The 16,731-nt window shown below is 44.3% G+C and overlaps 1 protein-coding gene across 1 annotated transcript in view; it reads right to left on the bottom strand.

Annotated features, from left to right (window-relative positions):
- Positions 1 to 3,102: 3,102 nt before the first annotated feature.
- LOC115092350 (matrix metalloproteinase-20-like) overlaps positions 3,103 to 16,731 on the bottom strand; it is a 95,474-nt gene continuing 81,845 nt past the window's right edge. The window contains exon 11 of the mRNA XM_029603151.1: positions 3,103 to 3,616. Coding sequence (XP_029459011.1) covers positions 3,516 to 3,616 — 101 coding nt within the window. The 3' untranslated portion in view covers positions 3,103 to 3,515. The remainder of the gene's footprint in view (positions 3,617 to 16,731) is intronic.

Consider the following 16,731-nt stretch of genomic DNA (forward strand, 5'->3'; position numbering starts at 1 on the left):
CATGTAGCTGGTAACACAGAAATACCCTTATGCTCTTGGTATGAAGGTCCTTTAACAAATATGTGTTTGGTTTGCACTGCCAGTAAAAGAGAGCTGTATGACATTTCCAGTGAAGACTTTTTGATTATTGCATAGATTGTGCATTCCAGACTGACTTTCTAATTGAGGAATGAATATTCTGACCACAGTACTTTATTCATGAATACACTGAAAGACTGATTGTGATGCAAAGTTGGAAAAAGACTGCACAGATAGAATAATGTGTGTAAGACTATTTGCCCAGAAGCTTGACCAGAAGCACCCTAAAAACGAATAACTCTGAAGATAGTAGAAACTAATACCTAGTGTCTTCCAACATCCCCTCACAAACCAAAGCCAGGCATACTCAACAGAGTGGAAAAGAAAAGGTTAAAAGGCTAGAGAAAAGCACACAGACAGTATAACCACATTCATGTGCCTCAGATCTGAACTGAAGGAAACAAGGTTTCAGAAAGAAGTCATCTATGTCAGTCATTCCCACACCTACAACTGGACATGCTTGGAAGTTAGAAGGACCATCTGGTTAAATAGTATGCAATGAAAACCATAAGCCGCTTGGCTTCCCGAGCACCAGGAATGAAAATCATTCAGTGAAATTAATAAAAGGGCCACTAAACCTCTTTGTATTGGTAAACTATATCTTAGCTCCCATATTCCAGTTTTTCATATATAAGAACCTCCCTCCTAACCATTGTACAGCCCCCCCCCCCCACCCCCCGGATGGTCTGCCTTTGTCCATGACCAAGACATAATGTTTCTTGCCAATACCGATAAAGGAACGATCAATTTGTCATTTCAGGACCCTGCCTCCCCCCCCCAAGTCAGAAGCCCAGGCAAGAAAACTGTATTTAAGAGGAAATGAAGGGCAGCTTTTAAAGGGATTACTTGGGAGTAAATAATAATAGTTAAATTCTTGAGGTGAAATCTAGCCCCCTTTTCCCCGAATGGTTATATCCAGCTGCAAAGTTTCTCAACAGGGCTAGATTTATCCATATTAAAAGGGGGCACTCCTGGGGCCAAGGGGAGATCAGAGAGGGAAGATACAAGCAGGAATTTTATTTTTAAATCCCAGCATGCACTTTCCTGTGCAAAATCTGTCTGCAAAGCCTGCAGGTACTTTTGGGTCTATGGACCTTATCATAGATAACTTTTGAAGAAATACTACCTGGGTAGGTAGGATTCCTTTGAAAATTAGCTTAATGATCTGCAGTACTTATTTACTTCTCACCTACCCAACTTACTGAAAATTGCTCCCACTATTCTTAATGGAGTGAATTTAGGACATGACACCAAAGTCAGACCGATAAATTCACCCTGGAGTACTGCTTAAACCACATGAGAGACAACTTCATCCGTATAATATTCCCAGAAATAATTTAGGGTGGGTTTTTTTTTAAATCTGTATTTTACAGTACCGAATCCTAAAGTAGCAAGCTGTCAGATTTCCAAGTTCAACTACCCTGGTTTAGTTTAGTTTGATTTAGATTATTAGGTTCTACTATATAAAACCAGATTAGAAACAATGCGGCACAATTCGATCAGATCTGGGTCCCTTGCTGATCTTGTACAGACCTTCTCAGATTATTGTCTACTGGAGAAAAATGTATGCTACCAGCTAAAGTTATGCTCACATTCCACCAAGGTCCACTTGTGTCTGTACCAAGCATGCTTGAATTCTGTCATTGTTTGGACTTCTACCTCCTCCACCGGAAGCCTCTTCCAAGTGATTACCATGCTTTTACTGAAAAAGTATTTTTTTTCACATTCCCTTTCAGCCTCCTTCCTTTTGGCTTCATAAGGTGACCCTTTGTCTCTGAGTTCCTCATTCTATGGAAAATGTTACATATCTTAATATTTGTATCTCCACTTTCCCTCCTTTCTTCCGGAGGGTACATCTTTAGCTCCTAATGTTTCTCTACATGTGGTTTGTAGTGTAGATCATGCACCATTGTGGTGCTTCCCCTTTGCATTTTCTCCATCTTACCAATGCCTTTTTGTAGATGTTGTTTCCAGAAGTGGACATAGTATTCAAAGGTGGGGGTCTCACCAGAGATCTGTACAGAAGTAGTATTTTTTCTCTTTCTACTAGTGATGCTCCCAAGAAAACTCTTAGGGGTAGATGTTAAAAGCAGTGCGCACGGCGTACATGTGTGCGAACTACCCGGCATGCACACATATACGCCCGATTTTATAACATGTACTCACAGGCACGTGCATGTTATAAAATCCGGGGTCGGCACGCACAACAGGGTGCACAATTGTGCACCTTGTGCGCGTTAAGCCCGCTCTGAGCCGCGCTGCCTTCCCCCGTTCCCTTCCCCCCAATCCACCTTCCCTTCCCCTATCTCCCCTGCCCTTCCCCCTACCTTTTTTGATGTTTTATTTTTATTTCAAAACCCGGCACGCAATCCCCGGCACAGCAGTAACTATGGCCGCTGTGCCGGGAGCCTGGCCCCGCCCCTGCCCCACCCACACCCCACCCCCGGACCGCCCCTTTTTGCAAGCCCTGGGACTTACACACGTCCCAGGGATTTACGCACGTTGCCGGGCCTTTTTAAAATAGGCCCAGCGCGCGTAACCTTTTGAAAATCCAGCCCTAAGTGAGCAGAGTGAACCTGCAAAGTTTTTTTTATAGTCAGAGTCACCCATGAGTGTTCTTCAGCCATCCCTATCTTCTTTGGAAGTCACCAGATAGAATATGCAGCTTTTTAGTTGATGGAACTACAAAAGAAAATAGATTATATTCCACCCCCAGTTAACCCCAGACCTTTAAAACCCCTCAGGCATGGTTCGTTTTTTATTTTTTAAACTTATACCTCACCCCTAGCAGAGGTAAACTTACACAGCACTGCACCTGCTTGCATGCCCAGCTGCAAAATTATGTACGTGCACATCTCTTAGCCATGCCCATGCCCTGTCCCGAAATGCCCATGCCTCACCACTTTTTGAATTGGAGTGAGATGCGCGGGAGATATACACACATCTGGGTGGCTTTAGAAACAAGGCGGGCATGTGCTAGCCCCACTTGTGCGTGCATCTCCCGACTGTGGCACGCACCGAGCTTTTAAAATTCACCTTAAAACTAAGGTGAGGGCTTAGTGCTGTCTGTGGGCATCATTCACAACATTGTGACTCATAGCAGAAAAACGCTGCTCAAACCTTAAACAATTGACATATTATACTAAATAGTAAAACAAAATGATACAATTTTACCGCTCAGCACTGAGAATTTTAGAAACGCTACACCGGGGCATTCTAAATGCAGTCTAACTCTTTAGATCTTAAACCCCTTTGAACATTCTATGGAATCCTCTGCTTATAGGTGACATATTTATCAGTTGTTAGTTTCCAAAGGGCTGCTCGAAGAAGACAAATGAAGAAACAGCTGATTTGCGTTTCCTTGGCTTTGTCCATTACTTTCCTTTCTCAGTTTTCTGGGCGGGTCTTCGTGTTTATCTGCTGAAAGCAATGTCGCTTCAGCATCCAATCCAGGAACCGGATTTTACGACATGAACTACATCTTCTTTTTCAGTGTCATATTTGAAGGCTTTGGGACCGGAAAAGAAGTAAATGAAACCTGAAACAGAAAATAAAATATGGCTACAATTATTCAAACTTGCTTTAGCTTCATGCCTGGCACATCTGGCTTCTAATGTGACCGGAGAGAGCTGAAGCAGCCCATATAACGCTATTGCTGAAGATTGTTTGCTCTCTCATTGCAGATGTTGTAAAGTATCGGAAGATGTACTGATTGCATCTTTTTAAAGTATATTGGAGACAGGGAAATCCCTAGAGTACCTGAATGTAATCCCCTTTGAAGTGTCTGAAAAGCGGAATAGGAATCAAACAATAAATAAATAAATATATGAAACGCTTTGCTATAGAGCAAGCCTTCAGTAAGGAACAGGTGCGTTAGGCCTGCAAGGGTGTTGGGAAGAAAACAGTTCAAGGAGGGAATCTGGAGGAATTACAGATTATAAAGTTTACGAGCCGATACAGTAAAAATCGCGGGAGAGCGGCGGGCGCACAGGCCACTCTCCTGTGCGCGTGATTCAGTAAATTAATTTATTTAAATTAGGGCCCACAGTAAAAAGAGGCGAGTTTGACAGCCGACGCTCAATTTTGCCGGTGTCGGTTCTCAAACCCGCTGACAGCCACGGGTTCAGAAACCGGACGCCGGCAAAATTGAGCATCCGATTTTCAACCCATGAGCCGTGGGCCCATTTTAATTTTTTTTTTTTAATTTTTAACTATTTTGTAACTTTTGCGACCTCCGACTTAATATTGCCATGATATTAAGTCGGAGGCTGTACAGAAAAGCAGTTCTTACTGCTTTTCTGTACACTTTCCTGGTGCCAAGAGAAATTAACGCCTACCTTTGCGTAGGCGCTAATTTCTGAAAGTAAAATGTGCGGCTTGGCTGCACATTTTATTTTTTGAATCGTGCGGGCATAACTAATAGCGCCCGCAACATGCATTTGCATGTTGCGGGCGCTATTAGTTTCAGGGGGTTGGACGTGCATTTTTGGTGCACTATTACCCCTTACTGAATAAGGGATAAAGCTAGCACATCGAAAATGCGCATCCAAATGCCGGCTAACAGTGCGCTCTGCTGGAGCGCACTGTACTGTATCGGCCTGTTAATTAGCTAATTCAAGATGATTTAAAAGGGTTTTATCAGATACATTTCATGTGTACGTGATAGTTTCAATGAATGATTAATCAACTCACATTCTATTCTATTTTTAGTTTTATATACACCACCCTTTTCCAAGGACCCAAAGTGGCTTATAATTATAATAAAATACAATTACATCAACAAAATGTACCAATTATAGCAAAATAAAAATAATTTTCATCAGCATAACAATAAATGACATCATCATAACAGCAAAAATACAATATTTCCAATTTCAAAGTAACCCCCAGATCTCCTCAGACTTATCATTCCCCATAATAATACTTATTTCCTCCCTCCCAGTCTTTATTCCAATATCGAATGCCCTAAAGTCTCAAATGATCTCAAATGGCTCTTGAAGGGGCTCCATACCGTGGCGTAAATTCCATCCAAGCAGCCCCTGCAATATGTGAGTGGAGGAGTTGAGAAAGAGAAGGGTCTCAGTGGCCCACCATCCCAGAACAGCTGATTAGGGATGGCAGACAACTTCATGTGGCGGTACAGCAGCAGGAGGAAAAATCAGCAAATGTGCTGTCTCAAAAGTCCCGCACTGAGTTTTACTCCTCTTGCTGTTGCCACCACTACTGCAACCTGATGATCTGTGCTGATGCCATATCTGGGACTGGCCAAATGAGGGAAGCCAAAGTGAAGGAAGGGCTGGAGATGGGGGGGGGGGGGGGGGAGAAAGGGGCCATGGGAGATGGGCAGGAGGGACAGAAGCCAGGAAGGGGCCATACGTAAGGAAAGTAGGAGGAAGAGGACCAAGGAAGGAGTCACAGATGGGAGTGGAAGGGGTAGGGCCAGGGGCTTCACTAGGCATTGGCACACAAATGTTCTGACCTTGCACTAGCCTGCTAACTCCTGCTTCTGCTCTTAAAGATACAAGGACTCTTGGACTGGCTCCAAATGTCTCAGAAAAACTCCAGACATATGCAAGTACCTCCCTACCCACTCTTACACATCTGGAGGGCTGGAGAGCCTATGAATTTGAACTTAGACCACTGCTTGAAACTTTAATACTTGCTCAGAAGCAAATGTTTTCTCAAACTCATAAGCAGTAGAGATTCATTTTAGTGGCCTCTCTTACATATAAATGTAGCAAGTTATTGACACTAATCAAACTGACTTTTAAATACAACATCAGCCCTTAAAATTAGTTTGTACCACATTACCACTATTCAAAAGGCATTTGTTGCCATTGCATTGATTACAGAAAAAAAATAGAAGGGAAAAATTAAATTTAACCATTTTATTACAATAATTTTAGACACAACAAAATGTACAGTTACATAACAATGCCCTACGGTACATAGTAAAAGTTAAAACTTCCAAACACATTCATTCTCATAATCACAAATAAACCACAACACATACACACATTAGAAAATCACATTCAAAACCCAAAATACACATGCATACATCTTTATAATCTATAATTCCTTCAGGTTCCCTCCTTGAACTGTTTTCTTCCCAACACCCTTGCAGGCCTTACTCACCTGTACCCCACTGAAGGCTTGCTCTAGAGCAAAGCATTTCACATATTTATGTATTTCTTTATTATTTGATTTCTATTCAACATTTCAGACACTTCAAAGTGGAGTATCTGAAAGGGGGTCTCTCTGTTTTTGAAAGAAAAGGAAGAGGGTATCGGCCCCTACAGAACTTTCCTTTTTGGAAGATCGGACTAAGAGGGAGGGAAGAAGGGGGCATCAGCCCCTAGGGCAATTTTCTTTTTTAGAAGATCAGTCGGAAGGGAGTGAGGAGTGGGGAATTGGCCTGGGATGCTCTTTCTATTTTTTTTAAATCAAGTAGGGAGGAGAATGGGATCAGCACTCATTGGGGTGCTAAGTAACTGTATAGGGGGTAATTCTGAGATGGGATAAGGGAGGGAGGAAGGGATCCTTGGGTTGTTTTTATTTTTTAGCTGGTTAGTAACTGATTTTGGGCACTAACCAGCTCAGTTTAGCTGGAAAACCCAGCTGCCTTAAATCTAGCTGCTCAAATTCTGACCAGCTAAATTTAGGGAAATATTTAGCTAAAAACCTTGTTGGTTAGATTCAGCTGAATAATTGTTAAAGATAACTGACAAAATTTTGTTTGATATCTTAACCGATATCTACCTCTAAAAGATCAGGCAGACAAACCAGTAATGGAGTGGATGATGGAAGGGTTGGTGCATGGGTCCAGGGTAGGTTGGGGCAATTGAAGAAGAAGGGTAGAGAGAGAGGGTACTGGATGGGGGAGGGGGCAGGGGAAGGCAAATAGAAGAAGGAGGGCAATGATAATTAGTGTTCATTGTACCACTACTTTTTGACTCACCATCCTCCACTGCCAAATATGAAATGTTCTGTGTGAGGCAGTGACCCTAATGTTCCCCTATTTACCAGTGCAGGACCAGGCTAGACGCCTGGTCCACCTTAAATCCACTAAGGATAATTTGTTCTGGGGAGGGATCCTGTGGGGCAGGTGGGGCTAGAAGGCATAACCAGAGACTTGGGAATAAGAGCTGGGATTCAGGTGGCAATAACCAGACCAGGCCCCGGTCTCCAGGAGGAAGGAAGCTCCTGTAATGTAATACTGTCAAAAACACTGAGCTGAGATGAAATTGAACTGTGAGCAATAAAGTACACTGTTTTGAAGAGAAGACAGTCTACTGTTGTGTGATTGTGAATTTATAAAAAAGATAAGTGTTTTAAGAAAGACTGGAGTCAGACTAGTTTGTGCCTCCATACCTGTGGGAATCACCGTTCGTTCCCACATATGGTGTCCTGCATGGAATTCTTTTTTCTAAAACTTTGCATAGAAAAAAAAACCAGCCTCCAGGAAAGTGTCTGTTTGGAGTACAGAAAGAGTGAGAAGCCCCATGAAGGGGGCAGTGAAGAACCCTGAGAGTGGAGATGGCAAAACAGACTGCCCAGGAAGAGGCAATACCGAGAAGGTGGAAGTCAGCGCTATAGGAGGTCCCAAGGAAGACTCTGTAGGGTGCTCAAATACTACTGGGAGTCCAGAGACAACTCCTATGAGAAGCCCAGAGAGAGAGAGAGAGGGCATGGAAAGGCAAGTGAAAGATGATATTGTAGCACTGAGGAGAATCCAGTGAGTGAGGCTGCGGAGGAGCCAGCAACTGGCATTGGCAAGTGGCCAGAGTGTACAGAGGAGGAAACTATGGAGAGCCCAGAGGAAAGCACTGTGGAGGAGCAAAGAAGGGGCTTTACATCAGAGATTCCAGAAAGCAAGTGCAACTGATTATAGAAGAACCAGCACTGGTGGTTCTCCAGTTGGTCCATAAAGCTCCATCAGGGTGAAATTTGAACCCTGAGCCAGCAAATGACTTAGTTAAAGGACTAGTTATATATACTTTGAAAGCGGCACACTGGGTGGTGGTTATGACATTGTTAAGGGTAACCCTAAGAGATGGGGACTGAGCATGTACTAGGTCCTTGTTCCCAAGCGTAGCTGGTGGGAAGCCAGAGAAAGGCGAATGGGATGTCTTGGACTCTCCTGGATGGGATCCATGAGAGAATAAGGAAGCTTGGCCTGACAGGTCCAAGCTGAGGGGAGGAATATGTGAGGCAGTGCCACTAGCACTCCCCTATTTACCTCAGAGGGCTCAGAGGGCATAACCAGAGACTGAGGAATAAGATCTGGGATCCAGGTGTGGATAACCAGACCAGGCCCAGGTCTCCAGGAGGAAGGCAACTTCTATCCGTAAAACTGTTCAAACATTGAGCTGAGATGAAACTGAACTGTAATAAAGTACATTGTTGTGAAGAGAAGACAGTTTACTGTTGTGTGATTTTGAAGTTAAAATAAAGATAAGTGTTTTAAGAAAGGCTGGAGTGAGACTAGTTTATGTAGGAATCACCGCTCGTTTCCACATTCTGATACCTAAGAAACATTCTTTAATTTTTTATTTTTTTAATTAAAAAATATTATTGACTCAAATTCATCTGTGATATGTACTGCCAATAAAGAAAATACAGTAGACACTAGAAAAATACACATCAATCAATCAATTTCAGCTTCTTCTGGAAAATCCATCCTCTGTTTGTGGGACATACAATACTTGCTGACCTATAATTCTTTCAATTTTATCACAAGATTATTTGTATTGATTACTTAATATTTTCTGAAAGACAATAAAATGGTTTTCTAACCTTTGCTGTCTTTGGTTGAATTTTTTATTCTATTTCTCCATATTTTTTCTGTTTTAATTCTCTCTCTTGTTATTTTGTCTCTCTGGTATCTGTTCTCCATTGTTTTTATTTTTCATTTCAGGTCTGGCTCTTGTTACTTTGCCTCTTTCCTTCAGTGAATTATTCATTCCTTTTACTTTATCTTTTCTCCTGCCTTTATTCCCTCTTCTTGTTCTGTGACTCTTCTTTTTCTTCACTGTCTTCCCCACCATGTCTTCTCGTTCAACTCTCACCCCTTTGCCTTGCACTCTTTCTCTCTCTTTTCTCTTCTTCCTCCTGTGTCTTTCCCATCTCAGCTCTACAACAACTCTGATAGCCTATCAGGTCTTCACATTTAAGAATCTATCATGTGGACAAATAAACATTCCTTGACTTCCTTCATGTCTACACCTCTAACTGGACCCTGGGCTTGGTAGCATCAGCTCTGCACTGTTCTCAAGTTTTAGGGCATGAGGTTAAGTTCTCTCTGAAAAAGGAATACAGAGAATTTTCATGGACTGCTTTCCTGCTCTTTCTTCTGGGACCTTCTGAGTTAGTCACTGATATTGGGGTGGGGGAGAGAATGGTGTTTGCAGTAAGAACTCCCCCACCCCCTAGGTAACTCCCTTTCTTCATAACTCATATTCTCTAGCAGATAATAAAATAGTTTCCAACCAATGGTGTTTCTGGCTTGATTTTCTGGCTCAGCCTCTCTCTTTTCATTCTCTGCACTTGCCTCTCTATTTTTTGTTTTCTTTTTCTCTCTAGTATTCTCTCTCCTTTTCTATTCTGTTTTCATTTCTATCTCTTTCTTCCTTGTCTCTTTCCTTCAGCTGCAGATATTTTAATACTTTCTCTTCCTTTTTCTATCCTCTTCTCCTGTTTTTCCCCTTTTCCTCTTCTTATTCATCCTATCTTATCTCCTTTCACCATTTCACCTCCTTGTTCTCCCATGCTCGCTCTTCCATTTCTCTTACCCTTCCTCCTACATTATCTTCCTGGATCCCCCCAAACCAATCCAGGATCCTCTCCTCCTGCCATTCTTGTTTCTGTTTTTCCATTTTATCTTCCTCCTTCCATCCCCCTACCCTCTTGTTCTCATCTCTCTCCTTACCTTTGCTCATCCCTTTTCTCTTCTCATTTTTAATCTTACTCCCCTCCCCCCCACCAACTCTTGATTGCCCTTCTCTCACACACATACACTCTTGCTCCCTCCTTCTCTTGCTCCATCCTCTCACTGCCCTCACACAGTCAGTCACTCTCTCTTCTTCTTTACCCACTTGGCCAGCGTAGTTACTGTCAGGACTGAAGCAGCATGAGGGACAAGCATCGGAAGCCTTTTCTGAGTATAGCCCATGTTTCCCCCTCTTTCATTGCTAATTGGGTCCTTAGCTAGCCAGAGTCAAGCAGTCGGGAGAGGCAGAGATGTAGCCACAGGCTGAGAGGCTTCTCCCTACTGGCTTCCTGCCTGCCTTCTCTGTACCCTAGTGCTCGCCATTTCTTTACCTTGTGCTGAAAAAGGCAGTCAGGGGGAGCAGAGAGGGTGTTTAAGACCCAGAGATGAATCTCTAATCCCTGAGTCTCCAGGTCAAATCTGGAGAGTTCACAGGTGTGGGTATAGTAATGAAACTGAGGGGGTAATACCAGGTCAGGCCCGGCCTGTATGAAACTAGTATCAGACATTCTTGAGCACAGACAAACATAGTCTTAGTATTTCAGTGACAGGGATTAGTAAAGATTTCCAAGAGTGCCATGGTATTAGGAAACCCAAACAAGTTCTTGCCAGAGTATTGTACTGCCAAACCAAGGTAGTAAATCCAGACTGGATTTTTTATATTTGAGGCTTCTTAGAAAGTGTTTCAAAAGACTGAGTTACGAATACCTGTAGCAAGGTCACTGTTGCAAAACATGTATCTAAAATATGTTTATCAAGTAATGTATCTAGAAGAAATATTAAAGAAATGGTGAGTTTTGTTCAGCGATTTGCTCTTATGCATTTTACGAGGGGGTTGCATTTTGTTTCTAAAATATTTACTGTATTTATAAAGATAGCTCTTAAAATCTTTCTGGCTTCTTTCATATCAAATAGTTTTGTCTACAGGTTGAAATACGATACTTGGCTGAAAAACATAATGGAATTATTTTCTGAATCATGAAGGAAAGGTTAAAGTTAATCAGCACTACTGAATAACCAGCATTGGATTCAAGCTCAGACTTGATTCTCGGGTTATTGTGGCAACGTGGACTAAGCAAATGAAGAAACAAAGCTGGTGTTCATTGAGTGGAGCAAAAACATGCAAACATTTATGTGCTTAATAAGATAAAAGGTATGCTTCTTGGATCGTGACAGTTTTCCTGTTGCAATACTGCTGGATTATTTTAAATTCTTTGGTTTCCAAATGTGAATAATGTGTCTTATTAAAACACTGTCATGCATGCTGTGTATATCAACGGATAGCAATGGAAAAAAATGATCTTAAGAACATGGCATCTAGTTAATTAGTTAAAATACATAGGGGCAGATTTAAAAATACGCATGCACGGTTCCTGGCATGCGCACATGGACGCGGCTATTTTATATCATGCGCGTGTCGGCACACACATGTTATGAAATAGGATTCCTGTGCGCACATGCACACTGGACTTTAATATCCATGCACACATGTGTGGGTGGATGGCCTCTTCCGCACGCGGTTTTTTAATTTACGAGCAGCGACATGATTTCCGTTTTTCCAGTTCCCTCCCAGTCCGCTCCAATAAAGAAGCACACTGGGAGGGAATTTCCCTGTGTTGCATCCATCAGTCCTCGATGGCTTCGCCCCGTTTGCCTCACCTTATTCACGGCTCCTCCCGCTTTCCTGGGAAAGATGGCTACCACAGCATCATCAAGCCGACCTCTCTGGCGTCCCCAGAATGACTATGGTGCAGCCTCCCGCCATTGCTCCTCCCAGGTACCTACTAGGGTGCGCGCGCGCAACCCACATCTTTGTACCACCCTTGGCATGAACCTCGAGGGTGTTCCCTCATGCTGATGTCACACCATCAGGGTATATTACCTTCACTCATTTGCTAGCTCCCCGAATTAGCAAGGACTCAAATCCATTCCTGTCTACGCTACTCTGCTGCTTCCGTTCTGCCGCAGTAAGCTCTCCCTATCTGCCCTTCGGGATATATGCTAACCTGGGTACCCGCTCCTCAGGGGCCCTCTGCTTTATTTCAGGTGCCTTACAGGAAACAGGTACTCATTCCTTGAGGGCCTGCTCTCCCTGCCTTGGTGCCTGTACCTTCTACAACATACCTGGTGGAATCACATACCAACAGCTAACACCTAGTGAGTACTCTAACTCTCAGTCTATCTCATCCACAGTATCTCCTCGCTGGGAGACCTGCTGCAGAACCTCCTGACATCATCAAGGAGAGAAGGGCTCCCTCTGCCGAGGTCCCTGAGACTACAACTACAGACTGCCTCACTACAGCCACCTCTGGTGGAGATCTTCAACCTGTCTAAATAAAGATCTTTCCTGTGTTTTGTGCATATGAGTCTAGCCTAGTGCTGTGGCTCCTCACGGGGCTCCTCCCCGTGGGCATGGTCCTCTCCACAGCACCCAAGGATCCACAAAACACACGTTATCATAACAGATTGCTAACTCCATGGATCTGGCTCAACTCACTGTGTTGCAGGCCATTCCAGGCCTGGCTCAGCGGATCACCGAACAGCAGACTGCATTGGAAGGACCAACCGCTGCATTTAATCTACTGCACACACAGTTGAACTCACCTTCCACCTCAGGTAAAGAAGCTAAACCATCTGAGGTGACGGTCAAGACTACTGTGCCTTTAGCAGCTCCCACCCGCTTCTCGGGTGAAGTATGGAGATGCAGAGACTTCATTAGCCAGTGCTGCATGCACTTTGCATTAGGGATGTGCAGACAAAAAGTTTGCGTTGATAAGTTGATAAGTTGAAGTTGAGGGTCGATTTCGTTCAATATGGACATATGGAGAATTCCATAAGTTGAGGGTCTGTCCATACGTTCACCGGTTCCCTAAATAAAAATTTAAACCCCTCACCCTCCTTAATACCCCCCCAAGACTTACCAAAACTCCCTGGTGGTCCAGCGGGGAGTCAGGAAGCCATCGCTGTATTCCTTTGCGAGGAGCACGTGACGTCGGCGTCACGTCGGAGTGACGCGGACGTCACGTGTTTCTCTGCGCCTCCACTCCCGGACCCCCGTTGGACCCAACCGGAACTTTTGGCCAGCTTGGGGGGGCCTCCTGACCCCCCCAAGCTGGCCAAAAGTTCCGGTTGGGTCCAACGGGGCCTCCTGACCCCCCCAAGCTGGCCAAAAGTTCCGGTTGGGTCCAACGGGGGTCCCGGAGCGGAGGCGCGGAGAAACACGTGACGTCGGCGTCACTCCGACGTGACGCCGATGTCACGTGCTCCTCGCAAAGGAATACAGGAATGACTTCCTGACTCCCCTCTGGACCACCAGGGAGTTTTGGTAAGTCTTGGGGGGGTCAGGAGGGTGGGGGGTTTAAGTGTTTATTTAGGTTCAACGTATTCAACGTAGCTATGTTGAATAAGTTGAAAATCGCGATGCGTTGCGCATCATCACTTTTTTTAAGTTAAAAAAAAAAAAGTTGCGTTTTACATATGCGTTCAAAACGAATGCACACCCCTACTTTGCATTACAACCTGGCCACTTTCCCACGGCCTATGCCAAGACTACCTACATTCTGTCGTATCTAGATGGACGAGCATTGTCTTGGGCCTCTTCGCTGTGGGAGCGTGAGGATCCAATCCTTCATGACCTTGAAGGATTTCTCGAACTGTTTAAGTCAGTTTTCAATGATTCTGCCCGGTATACCATTGCAGGATCCTCTTTGGTTCACCTGAAGCAAGGGAACAAACCACTAGCTGACTTCACTATCGAATTCAAGACACTGGCGTCTGAATTATCCTGGGACCCGAGTTGCCTGAAGACCCTCTTCTTTGAAGGACTGAACTCTCATCTGAAAGATGAACTCGCCGCTCGTGACATGCCTGAGACCTTGGCTGAACTAGTGAAATTGGCAACAAGGATTGATCGCCGACTTCGCGACAAGGTTCAAGAGACCAAGACTCCCAGGAGACCCTTTCTGAGCGAAGTTCGAGTTAAATCCACACCCAGGCCTGCTCCTCCGGTCCCATCAGCCGGCAAAGAAGAACCTATGCAGTTAGGCTGCAGCCATCTGACTTCAAAAGAGAGAAGAATGCGGAAGAAATTAGGGCTGTGTATGTACTGTGGACAAGCCGGTCATGCTGTCCAAAATTGCCCTATATGTCCAGGAAACTGGCAGACCTAAGTCCTGTGGGAGGACTCTTCTTAGGTCTCACCACTCCTTCTCCTCCACTCTCTCTTCCTGTATCCTTGATCTGCGGACCTTTACATTACCAGACTCTTGCCCTAGTGGACTCTGGGGCAGGAGGTAATTTCATTCTACAATAATTAGTGGAGCACCTACGGATCCCCACTTCCACTGTGAAGCCTCTACTACTTCTTTCGTCCATCCATGGAGATCCCTTACCAGGTGAAGTAACACTATGCACCGAACCAGTATGTCTATGGACCGGTGCCCTCCATTCTGAGACCATCTCCTTCTTTGTTTTAGAGAAGGCATACACTCTATAGTACTGGGATTACCTTGGCTGCAGCAGCATATGCCTCATTTCAATTGGGCTACACTGGAACTGTCTAGATGGGGTCCAGACTGCCATGATAAATGCCTGATGGAGGTAACTCCGTTACCCTGTATGCCTACTACCCCAGTGATGCCGGGGTAGCTGCCTCAATATGCATCTTTCAAAATGTCTTTTCAAAAGAAGCTGCAGATGTGCTTCTGCCTCATAGACCTTATGACTGTGCTATTAATCTACAGCCTAATACGGAGCCACCCAAGGGTAGAGTGTACTCTCTGTCCGTGGCAGAAAATAAAGCCATGTCCAAATATATCCAGGAAAATCTCCAAAAAGGTTTTATAAGACCATTCAAGTCCCCTGCTGGCGCAGGCTTTTTCTTTGTGGGCAAAAAGGACGGTACATTACGTCCATGTATAGACTACAGGGGCTTCAATGAAATAACAATAAAGGATCGTTACCCCCTGCCTCTGATTTCAGAGCTATTCGACAGACTACAAGGAGCTCAAATCTTTTCCAAACTGGATCTGAAAGGAGCCTACAATTTACTTCGCATTTGAGATGGTGATCAGTGGAAGACAGCCTTCAACACTCGGGACGGTCACTTTGAGTATCTAGTGATGCCCTTCGGCCTGTGCAATGCCCCGGCTGTCTTTCAAAATTTAATGAACGACATTTTCCAGGACCTCCTCTATAAGTGTGTTGTTGTTTTCTTGGACGACATACTGATATTCTTGCAAGACATGACCATTCATCAGGAGGATGTTAAGAGAGTACTACAGAGACTCCGGGAGAACCATCTCTATGCCAAGCTATCCAAATGTGAATTTCACAAGGAGTCAGTGCCTTTCTTAGGCTACATCGTTTCCAATCAAGACTTCCAAATGGACCCACAGAAGCTGGAGAGTATCAAGAAATGGGTGCAACCCACCGGGTTAAAAGCTCTCAGATGCTTCTTAGGTTTCACTAACTACTACAGGACCTTCATCAAGAATTACTCTTCACTTACAGTACCGCTTACATCTATGACAAAGATAAGTGCCAATGTTGCTAATTGGTCTCCAGAGGCTATAGCTGCATTCCAGAAACTAAAAGATGCCTTTTCCAACAAGCCGTGTCTTCAACACCCAGACCCCTCCAAGCCTTTCATCATGAAGGTCGATGCCTCAGACGTTGGCGTATTAAGCCAGGCTGGTGATTCAAAAGGAGGGAACAACACTATTTGGGTAACCGAAGATCGGTTCTCGAAGATGGCTCATTTTGTGGCTCTCCCAGGTTTACCCACTACCATGGAGCTCGCCAAGCTATTCATTACGCACATCTTCCGCCTGCATGGCTTGCCTAAGCACATAGTCTCTGATCAAGGAGCCCAATTCACGACTAACTTCTGGAAGGCACTATGGAAGAAGTTAGATATTGCCCTCGACTTCACATCCACATACCATCCACAATCCAACAGACAAACAGAGAGGATGAACAGGACTCTCAAACAGTTCATTCATGCCTACGTGAACACTCACCAGAATGATTGGAGTGAACTGTTGCCCTGGGCAGAATTTGCCATTAATTCTCATCCAGCAACATCCTCTGGATCAACACCATTCGAAGTGGTCTATGGACGACTACCACTGCCACCACTGCCACTTCCATTATCAGTGTCGTCCCCGGCAGTTCAATCTACTGCCAAAGATATCCAACAACTTTGGACTCAGACAAAAGAGATGCTTACTAAAGCAGGACTTCGAGCAAAGAAAGGATACGATGCTCATCACTGCAAGGCTTCAGACTTCAAGCCTGGTGATAAAGTCTAGCTTTCCACGAAGCACTTAAGACTTAAACTGCCTTCAGCTCGATTCGCTCCTCGCTTCGTTGGACCATTTCCCATTCTCCAATGACTGGGCAATCTCACTTACAGTCTGAAGCTACCGTCTACTTTAAAGATCCACAATACATTCTGCGTCGCACTATTGAAGCCATTGATCCTTAGTGAGTTCTCCAACAAGGTACCAGAAGTATACACCTATTGATGCAGAAGAAGACATCGAATATAAAGTAGATGCAGTTCTTGAAGTGAGAAGATGAGGCAGAGTATGGGAATACCTCCTGTCATGGGAAGGGTATGGCCCTGAAGAAAACTCTTGGATACCAATGTCTAATATCCTGCA

This window comes from Rhinatrema bivittatum, chromosome 5 (genome assembly GCF_901001135.1).
Source record: "Rhinatrema bivittatum chromosome 5, aRhiBiv1.1, whole genome shotgun sequence".
In the NCBI taxonomy this organism is placed as follows: domain Eukaryota; kingdom Metazoa; phylum Chordata; class Amphibia; order Gymnophiona; family Rhinatrematidae; genus Rhinatrema; species Rhinatrema bivittatum.